We start from the raw sequence: 17,011 nt of genomic DNA, 5'->3' as shown, positions 1-17,011 counted from the left end.
TGCAAGAGACATGGTTATGGTGGGAGGTCAACACACGTTGGTTCTGTAACTCAGTCACGCAGGTGCCCACGTGACTCAGTGGCCCAGCGTGGCACACACCGCCTGCATGGGAGAGGGCCTGGCTCTTACTTGTTGAGCAGCAGCTCGCTGGCCGTCAGCTCGTGGGTCAGGGGCGGCAGCAGGCTGGATTCGAGTTTGTCGGTGCGACTGTCGTCAGGGCTGACCACCATGTGGTTCTTGGCCCCAGCGCCGTCCTGCGAGCCGAAGGACAAATGCTCGAAGCTGACCGCCTTGCTGTAGGAGGGAGGAGCCTCCACGTCTCCGTCATCTGTGGAAACCTGAGGCAGCTCGTCCTCGTCCTCATCCTCATCCTCATCCTCAGGGCCGAGGCCAACCTCCTCAGCCTCTGCTCCATACCCCAGCCTGTACTCCTCCTCCTCCTCCTCCTGGTCCTCCTCCGTCTCCTCCTTCTGGGCGCCCACTGCCTCCTCCTCCACCTCGGCCTCCACTTCCTCGATGGTCTCCGTGGTCCCCTGGCGGGAGTACAGCGTGGTGCACTGCGTGGGCTCGCTGCAGGGACAGAGGAGGACCAGGCCCTGGCTCAGCTTCCGCGTGGCCCGGACTCTCCAGGTCACAGACACTGCCCTTGAGCCCCCCCAAACTTCCGGATGGAGGTGGGGGGGACGGGACACGGCACACCGTGTGTGGCCACATTTGCATTTGCCTGAGCCTTTAGGACTTTCATCCCTGAGCTGCAGAAACCGCATCTGAGGCCTCGAATGCAATGTCACCGCCATACCCCAGAGCAGGAAGCAAACCCGTCCCTGCAGACTCCAGGCAGAGCCCCAGCGTGCACCTACATGGCACACGGCTGACAGACGCCCACATCACCAAGGAGCGCCTGAGGACCGGGCTGGCTCGGTCCTCAGAGTCTCAGGGGATGCAGTCTGCTCAAAATCCTACCTCACAGGGATTGGCTGCTCGAGGAACTAAGCAGTGCATGCTTAGCAATCACCCTCAGATTTTTTCCTCATTTTCCCATGCTTTGCCTTTTTCTTCCTGGTGAGCAGCACATTTGGCTGCATTTCCTCCACCCCCTGGCAGGCAGCCCTTGCTCTGAGCGCTTCACCCTTCTCAGGGCCACAACCCCTCCGGACGCCACCTTCACCTCCCAGCACCATCTCCTTGTTCTGCGGGCTGCACCCCGGGGCTCCTGCCCCGCACCTCCGCCGGCTTCAGCCTCTCTTCTACCCGTTTCTCCACCCTTGCCATCACTCCCCATGCTGCTTTTCTGCCCCCCATCTTTCCCTTATTCTTCTCAGGCACAAGCAGCAGAGGTTGCGAGTGGGAGTAGAGAACTGCACCCCTGAACTCATGGCCGGGCAGAAGGAGTGGGTAGCAATTTCCAGGGCCTGGAGTCTGTTGGCGTGGAATACGGGGCCAGGCCTGAACACGCACTGCTAGCTGGATGCTGCGTGTGGGTGGCGGGTTCTGTGAACTCTGGGGTTTTCAATGCCCAGATCGAATCCATGTCTCTCGCCACTGCCTGCAGTGTAGACAGCCAGTGAGTGAGGAATGAAGGAGCAGCTGCAGAGCCCTCAGGGCATCCCGGGCCTGAAGAGCCGAATTTGCAGGAGCCCTGGAGGCCTGCTGGGGGCTGAACTCCCAAGGCTTGGCCCTCAGTGTGTAGGCCAGCCCTGGCCAGTTTTGCTGAGACTCACCTCAAGGAACAGCGTCCTAGAAAGCTGCAGAACTGACTCCCAGCTGGGAGAGCTCCAGACCTTTGGCACCAACTCTGGGGCAGGCGCAGCTTCCTGGATAACTGGAAACTGTTTGGAGCTTGGTCCCTGTGGCTGCGTGCCAAGCTTGTGCCCACCAGAGGACAACCCAGGCAGCACGTGCCCGCTCAATGGGCCGGCCGCAGCACCCACCCACAGGAGGGCGGGGACCCTTCTGATGGCTAAGGGGCTCTGCTCAGGCGGTCCTTCACTTAGCTGAGGCCCTGCCCGCTGTTCTTGGGCAACTCACAAAGGAGTTTGGGCTTTGTGCAGATAATTTCATTTCTAAGTGATTACTCTTTTATGGTAGGATTTAATGGGTAGATTTAAGCCAAGAATAATTTCTTTTTCACAAATAAAACAAGTGATAGTCTGCCAATGTGACATAGCCTACTGTACAATACTAACCCTTTTCAAAAGCCAGCAGTAAAATACACACTGACGTTTATGTTAGTTATGCACATGAAGTATGTGCTCTACAGGGTTATCATTTATCAAATCCGTAATGTGAGGTAGATTTTCACTTTTTACCACTGTATTTATTTTTTGGTAAAATCATGAAGTGTTTTTCCTCCCAGGGCTGCCTTCAAAATGTTTAGGTCAAATGCAGGAAACGGGTTTATGTCTTTGAAAATGGAAAGCATGAAATAGTTAAAGGACCAAGTTTTTGATAAGGACTTTTATGAAGTTCCTTACAGACAAAAACTAAGGGGGTGAGGGCTGGGGATTTAGCTCAGTGGTGCAGTGCCTGCCTGGCAAGCACAAGGTCATGAGTTCAACTGCAGGTACCAAAAAAATAATAAAATAATAATAATAATAAAAACTAAGGAGGAGTCAGGTTCCCAGAGAGCTGTCCTGGGGACGACCATGTCTCTGAAAGGCCAGTGGTGATGCTTTGCTTAGTCATGCAAACTCTAAAACAAAGATGAAGGCCGGGGATATAGCTCAGTAGCACAGCGCCTGCCTGGCAAGCGTGAGCTCCTGAGTTCGATTTCCAGTTCCAGAAAAATAAAATAAAATAAAATAAAACAAAGATGAAAAACAGAATGAAACACACCACGGGACTGAGATGGGCAGTGCCATCCAGGAGGAGAAGGGCACAAGATACAGAACAAAGCATGCACGAGTTAAGCACCTGGACACTAAGCTGCCACTGTCAGCAGACGAGGAGGACATGTCCATGCTGAGCATTTTACGGAGCCGAGGCCGCGAGCGCTCGCTCGTTTTGGGCACAGGGTCTGGTCCGTCTAAGTCATCAAGGGTGGACTGCCTTGAGAACAGCGTGGTGGCTTCGGTGTAGCAGCTAGCAGCGCAAATAGTCACAGAGACACAGAGTTAGCAGCGGTAGTACAAAGTCACACATGGGTCACGGATCGACACACGGCCATGCAGCAATCACACACACCACCACCAACAGCGCCGGTCCCACGGCCACCTGGGGACAGGGAGGACCTGTTCAGCTGGACAGTAAAACGTAGGAGGACTGTAGCTTAAATATCGCATCAGCTGTAATAAACTGTCACATGGCCCTCTCTGATGGGACAGGGACACAGAGCAGCGATGAGGCCCATGAGTTCTCTTGAGAAGCACAGCGTACTCAACTTTGCAATGGAGACTTTATAATTGAAGAAATATGCTTTCTTTAGATTTGCAATCTTGAGCACATCAAGAGCATTTTAAAATCCAAATGCATAAGCAGAAATAACTGCTCATAGAATTTGCATGAAGTTTTTCGTTTTGTTGTGTTTTTTGTTTTTTTAACCACTGTCTTGAAAATGCAAAGGGAGAATCTCAGGAGTGACCCAACCAATGGATCTTCCATCCTCCTGAGTGACATTCAGCTGCACCAAACCAGAGGCCTTGGACTAGGAGAGACGCTGGCTTGATACGCAGCTGGATATTAACCAACATCAAAAAACAAAACAAAATGCTACAAAGAAAATAAATGACAAGAGAATTATAGCAGTGCCAGATCCTTTTTGTCTGTTATTGTTTCGTTTTACCTAATGTTTGTTCCAGATTGTGGATTAGGTCTTGGTGGGTGCCACTGGGGAAAGAGCCACGGGCCTCAATCCTCATCTCCAGGTAGGTACACAGTGGAGGAGGGGAGCGGGAGGAACGCAGGGCACCCATAGCGCACACAGGGACCTCTTAGGTGGCATGTTTCAAACAGTGATCACCCCTTTCAGATCTGGGACAGCATTTCAAAATGTAACTGCAGCAATTTCAGCTGATACGCCAGCTTCAGGAAGGTGGATGCTGCCTGATTTCAAAAGTCAACCACTAAAAATCAAGTTCGCCATTTTACATCTGGACTGGAAGGACACTGGGATTATTCCATCCCAGGAAATACAGATGCACTTGTCAGCGTCCTGACTCAAGCTTCATGAGTGCCTGCGGGACAGTCAGGATGTGTGAAGCAGGAGCTGGGCCTCAGCTGTGTCCTCGTCCCCGCTGGGGGAGGGGACTTGCAGTTTTCCAGGCCCATGCTCCACAGCCGGACTCACTCTGGAGAGGACCACCGCCTCTCCGGCCGTCACCCTTCATCCCAAGGCCCCAGGAAGAAGCAACTATTCTCTGGAGACCAGAACGACTCCAAAGTAGAGAAGCTGGGAGGAGGCTCAGCTGTCAGGTGAAGTGTGAGACCTACAACTCTCGGAGCTCTGCAAACCACACTTAGCTGGGTCTCCTCTTCCTTTAGGTTAAAAATCAAAGTCAAAATACATTAAAAACAAATCTGAATAGGTCTGGTTTTCTAGTATATTTACTTATTGACTGGATGTTTTATAATTTGAGGAATATTTTGACAATGTTTGCTAAAAAAGCAACCAATGAGTTTAAATACCGAATTTAAGTATCTCCTAACTCATAATTCTTGATAGTGGGTGTTCTTTTATAAGTTTGGGTCAGATTGTATTATAATCGGTCTTTCTTTTTCTTTTCCTCCTAAGTTTTGATTCATTGTATGTAGTTAATCTTAATTGGACATGTTATACATTGTTATGCAGTTAACAATCACTACTACAGGAATCATGTGTGCTATCTTATGGACGATTTCTTTTCAGTGTCCTTTCTAATATTCTCTTCTATTCCTTCAATTCAGCTTCATTCAGAAGCAGTTGCTTTCAAGCCAGGCTCACAATAATGTTCAGGAGATCTAGGAAACACTTCAAATCTTATGGAAAATTTTTGTACTTATATGCATTTTACCATGCATAACTTCATGAAATTCAGAAAGGTTCATGTTACCAATCATTGTCAATGTCATAACAAATCAAGAAGGGCTATTTATTCCCCTTTTCACTTGTCAAATTCCAAGTCCAGGTAACAAAAAAACTCTTTATTATGATACAAGGTAAGAAGGGAAGTTTTTATAAGGCGTTTGAGAAAAGATGATACATTCCATTATGGGGCAGGCAGTATGCTTTCTTGAAGAAAACCTGCAAATGTGTGACAGCGGAGTGGTAGACTATGCATCTGTGGAATTGTATTCCTCACTGTGTGGGAGGAAGTCACTCCCGATGACTATAAACGTGACTTGCAGTTAAGTTCACCAGGGCTATCCGGAACTTCGTATTTTGGATTTTAAAAGTATAGCTTGGATAAGACTCAGTCTAATTCCATACACATGGAGCAGCCCTAGGCAGAGCTGGGGGCAGCTGGCCAACAGTAAAAGTTAAACAAAAAATGAATGAATGGACGAATGGATGAATGGACAAATGAGTGGATGCATGCATGGCTGGATGCATGGATGGATGGAGGGATGGATGGATGGATGGATGGATGGATGGATGGATGGATGGATGGAACCTTATCTGGAAAATATGTATGGAGAGACTCAGCGTTTTTCTCACTCTGCCATTCCCATTTTTTGAAAAATAGTTGTTTGGTCACGTAGGTTCTGTGCATCCTTGTTGTTGTTTTGTGGAGCTGGGGATGGAACCCAGGACCCCATACACAGTTCTACAGTGGGTAGATTTGGAAAGTTTCCCCACTCTCCCTTCATTCTCCCTGGAACTGGGAAGCAGCACGGGTCAGCATGCGTGTGCCCAGCACACAGAGACACATCTGTCCTCACCCTGTCACACACATCTATGCCCTGGGCACACCTACGCAATGTCTTCACAGTTATACTGTCTGTCATTTTGGCACTGGGGATCTGGCCCAGTACTACTGGGCCGCACCTGTAGCCTGTCTGAGGGCAGAGCCGGGCACAACCCCGGGGACTCTCAGGCTCAGAAGAATCGGGGCTGGTGGACCTTAAGTTCTGGCACTAACACAAAGGGAGAATGATTTCATTTAAATCCTGGTGCACACATAGTGCTGGATTTACTGTAATAAGAGCAAACTTAGGAAGACTGGCAGCTTTCACATCTGACAGACAGTAAGCTCACAGGAAATAAAAATCAGCCACAGAAGTAGCACTGGCGGTCCCTACAAAGCCCGTCTGGAGAAAATTAAGCTTCCCTTTGAAAATGTTAAATTGCAGTCTGCTTTCTGGAGGACACAGTGAGGTGCTACAAGCTCTCATCAAATGAATGATGGGAAATAGAAACTCTTAAACAGAAAATCCTCATCGATGAGGAAATCAATGGTTTGACCTTGAAACTCTGAAAAGCTCCTGTCCTAAGTGTTTTTTCTTCTTACAAAAATACACAGGGGCTGAAATATTGGTGTGTGAATCTAGAACCTACAAATAAGCAGTGATTATTCCCCAATGAAACGAAAAATGTAATCTCTTATTTTCCCTGAAAGACTTCAAAAAAAACCCAATACTTATTTTGGGAGGACAAGAAGGAAAATATCTATGCAGTTCTACCTGCACAAAAATGACACCCACATCTGTATATGCATGAATATATGTTTTTAAAAATAAAACTAATTTAGCATGTATAATATTGTAAAACTTAAGTATTTATATATCTTGAAGATCTTTTCATACCAATAAATATGGATCTGCATCAGTAGATAATTACTAAGTAGTAAAAGACTGAATCAAGGGGCTGGGGATTTAGCTCAGTGGCACAGCGCCTGCCCAGCAAACGCAAGGTCGTGAGTTCGATTCCCAGTCCTGGAAAAAAAACAAAACCAAAAAAAAAACCAAAAAAAAAAACCAAGATGGAGTCAAATCTAAGATGCTCCTCCATAGCACAATTCAGCAACTTAAAAACGGCAGTTCCACTCAGGTTTCCGGGGCCTGTTTCAGGGTGTGGATGAAGCTGGTAGTCTCAGTGCCGTCTGGGGCCTGGACACACAGTGAGTGTTTAGGGGAGCACTGCCCAGGGCCGCAGGCACCCTGGAGCAGCTGGGGGTCCCCAGTGTGGATTTAAGTGGTACCTCCATGCAGGAGCTGGCATCAGGGAAGCCACAATCTTGTCTCTGAGTGTCCCAGGCCTTGACACTCAGGGGACAACCTTGTCCTCACATGTCCATGCTGGCATAGAGCCCTAGGTCTGGCATTATAGGTGTTCTTAGCATGTTTAAAGAAAAAATAAAAACACAGGATGTCCCAGTGATGCAGTTTTAGACAGATCAGATGGCTGTGAGACCTGACTCCGCAACCCAGCTGATCGTCCCGGGCAGTGCAGGCTCCCTCCTAAGGCCAAGACTTCATCTCCAACTCCTCAGCCAGCTCTCAGCAGCTGCCATGCTGCAAGGAACTGGCCACAGTGCAGCCTCTCTGGAACTGGATCCCAGAGGCCTGGAGGCAAGGAGGCGGAGATGGGCCAGCACAGCGCACCCCCGGAGTCCTGAGCTCGGGTCCCAGCGGAGCCACACGCCTGTTGCCTATGGGCTGTTTTCACAGACACTTAGCCATGTGGCTTTCAGGACGTGTCTTAACCTCCCTGTAACCAGCTCTGTGGCTGGAAAGTAGACACGAGGAGTGCCAGAACCTGGAAGCATCTTCAAGGAGGGAGGAGGCAGCCCTTGGCTGTGCTCTGTGCTGGCCTGGCTGGGCCACTCTCTCCACATCACAAGGGAAGTAGCTGGCAGCGTCAGCTCTAGAATGTTCATTCTAAAACTCTCAAAGCAATGACTTGGGACAGGAAGGTTGAAACTGAGGCGGAAGACCCTCGTAAAAGGAGCCCTCTCGGAGCAGCCCCTTGGAAGGCAGGGAAGGTGTCAGCCTGGGGGTGGGCAGGGACCCTGTCATCTGCCTTGAGCTTGGGAATCTGTCCTGGGCTGGGAAGTATGTGGGTTGCCATCGCTCACTAGCGATTTCTGCTTTCATCTGCTCGTCCAGGTGGGACCCCCTGCAAGCGCCTGATGAATGTTCACCCCATCCACTCATTTCTCATCGACGGCATCCACCCCATTCACCTTGGGCAAGAGCCAGCCCACATGGCGAGGGCACGTACCTGGAGATGCTGTCGTGGGAATCTAAGCTGTCCATCCTGTGGGCTGGTGGGGCCCTGGCGCCGGCTCCGGGCCGATCCTCGATGGTGTCCAGGCCCGACTCCCGGGAAAGGTTCATGATGTGGTTCTGGTAGTACATGTGGATGCTCTCACGTGTCGGGACATTGCCCTGCAGAGAAGGGATGGCGTGCCTCGGTTCTTATGGACTACCTGCCTAGTCCCGGGCCTCGGCCCCTCAGAAAGAGGACGATGCCAGGCTGGCCAGGCTGGGACTGAAATTTGCTAACACACGGCCATTAATGCCACACAGCGTTACCAGGCAGTTCTAAAAAGAAGCCAGTTCTCACGTGCGGGCAATCTCATCACATCACAGTAAGCATTCCAGAAATGGACTGTGGTTTTCAAACGCAATCTATAAATCATGTGTGACTATTGTGTATTTTGCTGCTCTACATGTAGCTTAACTCCCTGTGAGAAGTTTCAGATCAAGCTACAACCCTTCACAAGCACATCTAAGTTGTACACCTGTAAACTCTGGTGAGAGGAGGTGAGAGAAGGAATAAAGTAGCCGTTTTACCAGAAGCCTGCATGTGTGTGTGTTGTGTGTGTGTGTGTGTGTGTGTGTGTGTGTGTGTGCACGCACATGCGTACAAATGTGTGGTTAGTGTTTGATTACTGCATTCTGAGGCTGGAGAAGACATAAATATCCAGAAAAGACAAGGGCTTATGCAACAACTGCCTGAAAAAGAAAGAACTGTCTTATTTTACTAGGAGTTTTAGATCCAGGTGGGGCATTGCTGATTTAAAAACCCAAACTGCTCCGCAATTAGAAACCCCTTGCGTGCCGACAGGACAGGATGGTGGAGACTTCGGTATCTGACCTCCTGAGCAGCCCCAGGCAGAGTGTGGACACACTGAATCTATTGTACGGAATCTGCTCAGGCTCTGTGTACAAAGTGTGTGACTTCTTAGACTCAGGTCCCTTCCCAGGGCACCTCACTGTGTACATGAATATTCTAAAATCAAAAATATGTTCAGATATGAAGCATTTTTGGACCCAAGCCTCTGGGATGAGGGACATAAAACCTGTACATTAGTTTTTAAATTCCTTTTGTTGCAGTACTGAGGATGGAACCCAGGGTCTTCCCACTGAGCCATCTCTCCCTTTATTTTGAGACAGAGTTTCACTAAGTTGGTAATTTTCCCTGGTTAGGCTTGAACTTGAGATTCTCCTGCCTCAGCCTCCCAGAGTGTGGATCACAGGCGTGTACCCCCCTTTCTAGCATGAGGCGGCGAGAACCACCGCGCTGCGGGGCTACCTTCTTGATCTCACGGGTCAGCATGCACCTCTCGATCCGCAGCACCGTGGAGATGTCGATATGCTCCCGGGAGATGGAGTTGAGCCACGTGGTGAAGCTGTCCACGGTGGCCAGGAACAGCACCCAGGTGAACTTCACGATGTTAAAGATCCGCTTGATGATGTTGTCTAGGAGGAAAGGACACAGCGCCATCTCAGAGGAGGGGACACCGTCCCGATGCGGCCATCTGGACCCGTGGCGAGGTTTCACCAAAGCCGTGATCTGGCCGGGGACTGCGGGACAGGAAGCTACCCACGGCGGTGGCAGAACTAAAACGAAACCAATACCAACTTTGTAACGTTTGACCCAAGGGGTCCAAAGACAGCGTCTCACACCCTTGGGAGATTGGGTCCCACACACCAGAGCGCTCGGATGCTCAGGGCCCTCACTCGAAATGGCCTAGGTTTCCTGTGCACCTAACACCGCCATACCGTCAGTCACGTCCAGGGGACCCAGCCTACCTCCTACGAGGTCAGCGCGTGTGCAGAGTGGTCACAGCGGTCACTGGGCACAACGACAGGGAAGTCTGTGCAGGTTCGGCCCACAGTGTTCTGCCTGCACACCACTGGCCCTGCCTCGGCTGAACCCGTGCGCCACGCAGCCCACAGTGTGCAGGGCTGGCCATGGTGGGTTTACGAAAAGCAGAGGCTGCGCCCAACACCATAGGCGGTGCCTGTTCTTGCCACAAGGGCAGAAATGGTCTGTCTAGCTCCTGGGTCCTATAATTTATCATTTTTTTCGACTCTTAAGAACTCCTGTGGGAAAATATTTTTTTTTTGCTCATTGATTCAGACTTTGGTGCTTCTTGCTACCCTTGTGTTTTCAAACACCTTACAGTTATTTTTTAAAGAGCTCAACACACCGAGGAAGCATCTGGCTGCCTGTGCCACCAAGCTGCTTCCATCGTACTTACTGGACTGAGCTGTGTCACCCCCACTGCCCCCGGGCTGAGATCCCTTCCTTGTGGCCTGGCTGAGGCTGGAGGCCCCGACAGCTGTCACACTGCAGCTCAACCCAGGACCCCATCGCGTGCACAGCGTCGTCAGCGCAGCCTGTGTCTCTCCAGGGCGCCCTGAGGTTTCAGTGTGGGCCCCTGGCTTGCTGAGAAGGGCCTGAGGAGCCCACGTGGCTGTGACCTCCGTTTTATGAATATCACACAGCTGTAAACATTGAGACCCTGCCATTTGTAACACGCTGGGTGAATGCAGACCACATGTTAAATGACACAGGCTGAACCCTCACTGGTGTGGAGGGAGAACTGCTGAACCCTTACTACTATAGGAAACAGAATCTGCGCTGGGCATATGGGCCGGGCCGGCAGAGCCTCCTCAAGCTCAGCCTTGCTCTCTCCCGCGGGAAAAGCAGGGTGGATGATTAGCTGTGAACGTCACAGCCTCCGCATGGTTCTGCTGGGCCAGGTGCAACCGTCCAGTCTATAAGGTGAGGGTGAGTTGGCCGGAGAGGGGGCCAGTACCTGCCCGAGCCAGAACTGCGTCTTCTGTGGGTCCCCAGGACACAGCCCCTGCCTGGAAGGTGGCAGCTGGGGGCCCCCAGAGACGCACAGGTGAGAAGGAGGGAAGAGGGTGTTGGGGCAGGCAGGGAACGACAGGAATGGGGTAGGGGAGCCCAAGGCCAGCTCCAGAGACTCCTGGAACAGCCCTGGGGCAGACTTGCACACCGGGACTCCTGGCCCTAATCCACAGCCACTGTGGACTCGTAAAGGCTGCTTGGGGTAGATAAGGCAGGGACCTCTGCCCACAGGGCTCGGGTTACACCTTGAATACACGCCAGCCGCAGCGCCTTGTTTTTGATGACTTTTTCCTCTGATTCATGCCTATTTCCGTAAAGGTAGTGAAGACGAACCTTATTATTTCTCAGTTTTCTCATGGTGAATCTGACACTGAAGCTAAAATTGCTGCCTTTCAGACCCAACCTGCATGTACTTGAATACCCCGGGGATGCCAAACTCACAGGGCATTGGGATTTTAATTTTTACTGTATTTAACCACAGGGGCAGTGGGGCACAGTGACAAAGAACACAGGCCAGGGATTCAGACGCCTTGGATTTAAATCCCAAACCATCACTTTGTGAAGTATACAGCTGGAGAAGTCAGTAAATCTCTCCCTGCCTCAGTTTCCTTTTCTGTTAAATGGGGAGGACAGCTGGGAGTATTAAACGAGTCATTGTGGCTACAGCTGGTGGGAGAGCACCCAGCAATGAGATGTGCTATGTACAGTGTGGATCATGGCAAGTGGACAGGGCTTTGCAGCGGGCACAGGACCCGCGGGTCCAGAAGGAGGGCAGCATCACAGCTGAGGGCGGAGGGCGGAGACAGCACAACAGCTGCCCAGTCCCGCCCTGGGCAGCAGCTGTGCTCTGGGACGCAGTGTCGCGTCAAGCCCGGGGCTCCTGGCAGTGGCTTGTGGCTTGTGATGTGGACAGGCCTCAGTGTGGGGTTTGCCTCTGTCTTTGTTTCCATGCTGCTTGAAGAAACCTTCCTGGAAGTCAGTCTGAAAGCCCTGCTGGCACTGGTACTTCCCGCAGCTAGAGCCCGGGGCTGTGCCCGTCCGGCTCAGGAGACCCGAGCATGGTGGCTGTTTCTCCTCATGGTCCCCCTGGGCTTGGCCTCCTCCCTGGGAGGCTGGTCTCAGGCTCTGGAGCACTTTCCAGGCCCCACCTCTGCTCTCCTCTCCTCAGTCCTTTCTCTTTGCATTCTTTCAGCAATGGCTGACTGCGTGCTTCAGAAGGGGAATTTGAGTGTTCTCAAGACAAAGAAATGACACTGGTGGAGGTGTCTGGTATAGAAATTTCCCCATCACATTGTATGCATGCATGGAGACGTCACACTGTACCCACAAGTATGTACAGTAATTATATGCCACTTGGAAGAAAATTTTAAAAGATTATACAAAAGAGAAAAATGAAAAATTAATTGCCAAATTACTTGTACTATTTGTGCCTCCACCCTGACAGCTTCTTGGGAACATTAGAATTTGTCCCTGAAGCTCCCCTCCTGAGGTTACTGCTCATGGGACTTTGAAGACACACTCGAAGCCTACATTTCATCAGCTGTGTAAAGCCAGTGGCGCGCCGGGAGCCGCTTTGCAATTTCAGTGTGCATGAGATTTCAGGTGACCCAGAGTATTAGTCCCAGCCCAGAGACAGTGTTGGGGTCATCACTGCCCAGCCCACCTCCCATTCTGCACCAGCTGGCCGAGGGTCACTTAGGTTTCCCACACCGCGCGTGTCTACGGTTACCTGGCCCGTCGGACTTCTTTTTGACTGGTTCCTCCTCCCGGTCTTCCCATTCCACTGGACCTGCCAGGTGTGTTTGATAAAGATGAGTTATGTTGGTGTAGGGTAATGAAATGCCAATACAACTCTTCTGGATGGGAAGGAATTAAAATCTAGTCTAGGACATTCTGCGTATTGCAAATGCTCCAGAGGGAAAATGGTAATGATTCAGTGATCATTTCTGTGCATTCCAGAATAAAGATTATGTCTACAAGTAGCTGACTGCAACCCATAGCCAAATCCAGCAGGCTGGTTGCTGTTGGATGCTCTGAGTCCTGCACGGCTTTCATCTGTTTAATAGTTGAAGAAATATAAAGAATAGTTTGTGCATGGAAAATGTGTGTTAAGGTTGAATTTTAATGGAACACAGCCACGCCTGTTCCTTCTGGCTCGCCTAGAAGTGCTTGTGCTCCACCATGGCAGAGCTTAAAACACTTCCTTGTTCACTCCTTCACAGAAAAAGTGCCACCTCCTGAGACACGCTATGAAATTTTAATTTTGAATCCATTGGGATGATGTGACAAATTTCAGTTTGCCACGTCTTAAGATGACATCAGAGGATTCCATTGGGTTCTTCAATTTCAGATAAAAAAGGAATGTGTTTATGTGCCACAAATTATGTTCAGGTTGTACGTAAGGTAAATATTACCCATGTTTTAGAAAACTCAAACTTACCGGGCTTCTTGTGTTTTATCTGGTAACCCTAGTGAAGACCGCTCCGGTCACCATCTCACTGCAGCTTCTCTTTGCAAGCTTAGTTTCAGGTAAATCTTTTCTACCACCGTTTCGCATGCTGTCTTTACCCGCTAAGCTGACCTGCTCTTTAGTGTTTGTGCATGGCTGTGTTTGCATTTCCGGAACATCCGTCTACGCAGAAACTACCATTTTGAGGTAGTTTCTCCTCTGAGACTCCTGTGTATAAGAAATCCCTCCTTTCTCTGGTAGCACACTATTTTACTACATACTTTCTTAGTAAACTTTGCAGTTTGCATGTCAGGAGGATTTTTCCCGTATATTTGTCTTCTGGGCTAGTGAGGGTATGGGGCTTTGCAGCCTGCCAGGAAGTGGAGAACACTGACTCCCTGCCTGGCTTTGTGACCTCAGGCAGCCTCTTCCCTCTTTGGGCTGAGGTTCCTGCATCTGCATGGGAAGTGCTGTGGGAAGGATGCTGTGGTGACTGTGCCCGAGGCACTGACCACGGCTCCTGCCACCCAGGGACAGACTGCGAGGCTCAGAGGAGAGCTAGAAGAAGTGGCACCTTCCACAGAGATGGCACTGAGTGAGCATTTACTAAAGGAAGGCGCCCAAGTTCGTGTCAGTGCGAACATCGTCACACTACGTGCCTGTGATTCGCAGGTAATTGGTGGTACCTCTGCATGACATAGAGCCAGCTTCAAGGTGACTCAAAGACACATGCCTGGAACTGATCAAAGATTTCGAGAGAACAAATACCTAAGAACAAACGCAATTTTTAAAAAAGGGTGCCTGCCTTCCTAAATGTCACAGCTTACTGCATGGCCATGGGGCTCAGGAGTACGTGGTGCTGGCCCAGAGCTCAGGACTAGGGAGCGGATCAAAAGAGTCAGGAATCAGACCCCAGGCGAAGAAGCTAATCCTGGAGGAAGAGGCAGTCAAATCTGATCAATTAGAGAGCATCATCTAATAAGTAGGAATAGTGTAGTCACCTATCCATTTAGCAGTCTGCAAATTACATCTGAATTCGTACAATAAAAAATTCAAGATGTCAATACAATTAGCAGGACATACAGAAAAAAACATTTGCTTAATATTTGGGGGAGAGGCTTTGTAAGCCAGATGATGATTATGAAACTACATGAGAAATACGCATCTGACATAAAAAATTAAAAATTCATTTAGATAACATACCTTAAACTAAATCCAAATATAAACAATAATATGCCTAACATGTAAAGGACCTCAATTAAAAAGAAAAGAACAAATAATAGGACAATATGAACAAAAGGTAAAAGTGCTTAAATCTTAGAACTGGAAAGACAAGTTAGCTAGAAAATGTGAAATCAAATGTTTAGTCTCACTAGTGCAGAATTCAGTGGCGTTCAAATGAGAACAAAGGGCACCTGTCATCCCTCAGACGGACACGTGACAAAAAGAGCAGTGATGTACTAGGTGCGGGACAAGGAAGCCTCTTGTATCAGACTTGAAGTAGTGTAAATTACTAAAAGCTTTAGGAAAGTAGATATTAAAATTAAGAGTCACGTCCTTTAATCCAGTAAATCCACTTTAGAGAATCCAGTCTTCGGAGAGCATGTGTTCTTCCTGAACTTTGCTATACTTTTAAGTACACAAAACAGACACACGTCTGACTACCTAGGAAAGTTTGGCCAGAGCGTCTCATAGCATTGCTTACTGTGGCAAAAATCCGGAAGCAGGCTTTCTGTCCATTAAGGATGAAATGAATGAATAAATTATGCATATCTGTATTGTGGAATCTTTTGCAGCTATTAAAAATGATATAGTTTCATACATTTTTAATTGGAGAAATGTTCATGATATATTGTTAATGAAAGTACAAGAGTAATTTGTAAGCATGAATTCATTTTTGAAAAGCAAACAAATAAACTACATGCATACAGAAAAGGGTGAAATAAACAGAAAAGAGTGATGGTGCACGGTTAGCCTGTTCCCTTCAAGGCCGGGTGCTGAGGCCCCAGGTGAGTCAGAGCTTCTGTCTGCTTCCCTTCTCCAAGGCTTCAAACCATGGAGTATGAACAGATTTTGTTTCTTTACACAAATGAAAATCTAATTAAAGTCACCAAGAGATATCAGGGGGAAGGGAGGTAAAAAAGAAGAGAGATTTTTCCATTAAAATTACATTAGAAATGTAAATTTTCCTTTTATTTTTTGACTGTCTTTTGAATTTCACAAGGAATCTATGGTGTGTTTTCTTCGTAAAAAATCAAAAACTATGGCAGATGGGACTCAAGTTTCCTTTAATCAGACCACTTAATTTCCATCCTCCCAACAAGTAACTACTGTGGTTAATAAGCTAAGTATTCTTCCAGATCTTTCTTTTGCATTTAATCACTCTCATATTCACCCATTAAACATGCAAAGTATCTCAAGGGAACCTGGTCTCCTTTGTTTCATTAATGACTTCATCCTCTGCAGCCATTTTAAATAGTGTTTTTCACTTAATAATCTGCTGGGAATTGTTCTCCACACCAACTCAGAGTCATCCATACCATTTTTAAGCTACTGAATAGCATTCCATAATACGCTGGTAACATAATTCATTCATTACCTCCTTTATACGGACATCTAGGATGCTTCCAAAGTTTTGTTATTAACAAATGATGTCTGATGGGTATTCTTAGACATGTGGGTGTGTACGAGGATGAGGATTGCTTTGGTTGAGCTGCATACCTAGGAGTGGGCTGGACTGCCACGCGACACATACATGTGAGCAGGTGTGGACACACAGTCCCCTGCTTTACACACCTCTCGTGGTGCGTGCAAACACCCTGCTTTTCAACAGCTCTCAAGCAGCAATCAGGAAATGTTTAAGATCTTGCCAACCAAACAGGTAAAACTTTAAAAACTAGAATATCAAAATATTTAGTTTGTGCTTCTTGGATTCCTAGTGAGACTGAACATTTCCGTTTTCTGGTCTGTGAATTATTTTTCATATCCTTTCATTTACTGGGTTGAACTTTTCTCTTGACTTTTAGGAATTCTTACCATACTCAGAATACTACACTTAGTATAACATAGAATGAAAATATACCATGTGCACTTCCACTCTGCTTTTGGTGATCACCGCTGTCCTCCGGAATACCTCTTCCCTTGGCAATGTGTTTGGAGCCCACCACTGGCAGAGTGTTCAATTTGGTGTTGGTCTGAGACCAGGAGACGGGACAGTAGGCAGATCAGGGAAAGGGCCTGAGTCAACTAAAGGCCACGGCCTGGGTAAACTGAGATAAGCCTCACGAAACTGGAGCCAGGGGGCAAAGGACTAGTAAACTGCTGAGGACAAGAACAGCACCAAGTGTGTGAGCTCATTTTTGCACACATACCATGTTTGAAAACGGCAGCAGCAGATGACACCCACCAACAACTGCCCCTTTTGCACATCCAAAAAAACCCGATCGTACGCCCCCAGATTAGGTTTCCTGAGCGTCCTCCCCAAATCCCCTCAGCACGAGAGCTTTGTTTTGTTCTTTCCAGGAAGCCACACCTACTGC

At 48.6% G+C, this 17,011-nt stretch overlaps 1 protein-coding gene across 3 annotated transcripts in view; it reads right to left on the bottom strand.

Annotated features, from left to right (window-relative positions):
* The window catches only part of Piezo2 (piezo-type mechanosensitive ion channel component 2), a gene marked incomplete at its 5' end in the record, with an annotated part of 338,525 nt that overhangs the window by 32,029 nt on the left and 289,485 nt on the right, over window positions 1–17,011 (bottom strand). For 2 of the 3 annotated variants that reach the window (XM_013514699.1, XM_013514720.1), the window contains 5 exon segments: window positions 130–570; window positions 2,914–3,081; window positions 8,138–8,304; window positions 9,455–9,621; window positions 12,753–12,812. In XM_013514699.1, coding sequence (XP_013370153.1) covers window positions 130–570; window positions 2,914–3,081; window positions 8,138–8,304; window positions 9,455–9,621; window positions 12,753–12,812 — 1,003 coding nt within the window. 3 annotated transcript variants of the gene reach the window in all.

The sequence above is a fragment of the Chinchilla lanigera genome, unplaced genomic scaffold, assembly GCF_000276665.1.
Source record: "Chinchilla lanigera isolate Chin_1 unplaced genomic scaffold, ChiLan1.0 scaffold00001, whole genome shotgun sequence".
Classification (NCBI taxonomy): domain Eukaryota; kingdom Metazoa; phylum Chordata; class Mammalia; order Rodentia; family Chinchillidae; genus Chinchilla; species Chinchilla lanigera.
Note: the sequence above shows the minus strand (reverse complement) of the source record. Positions and strands in the feature narration are given on the sequence as shown.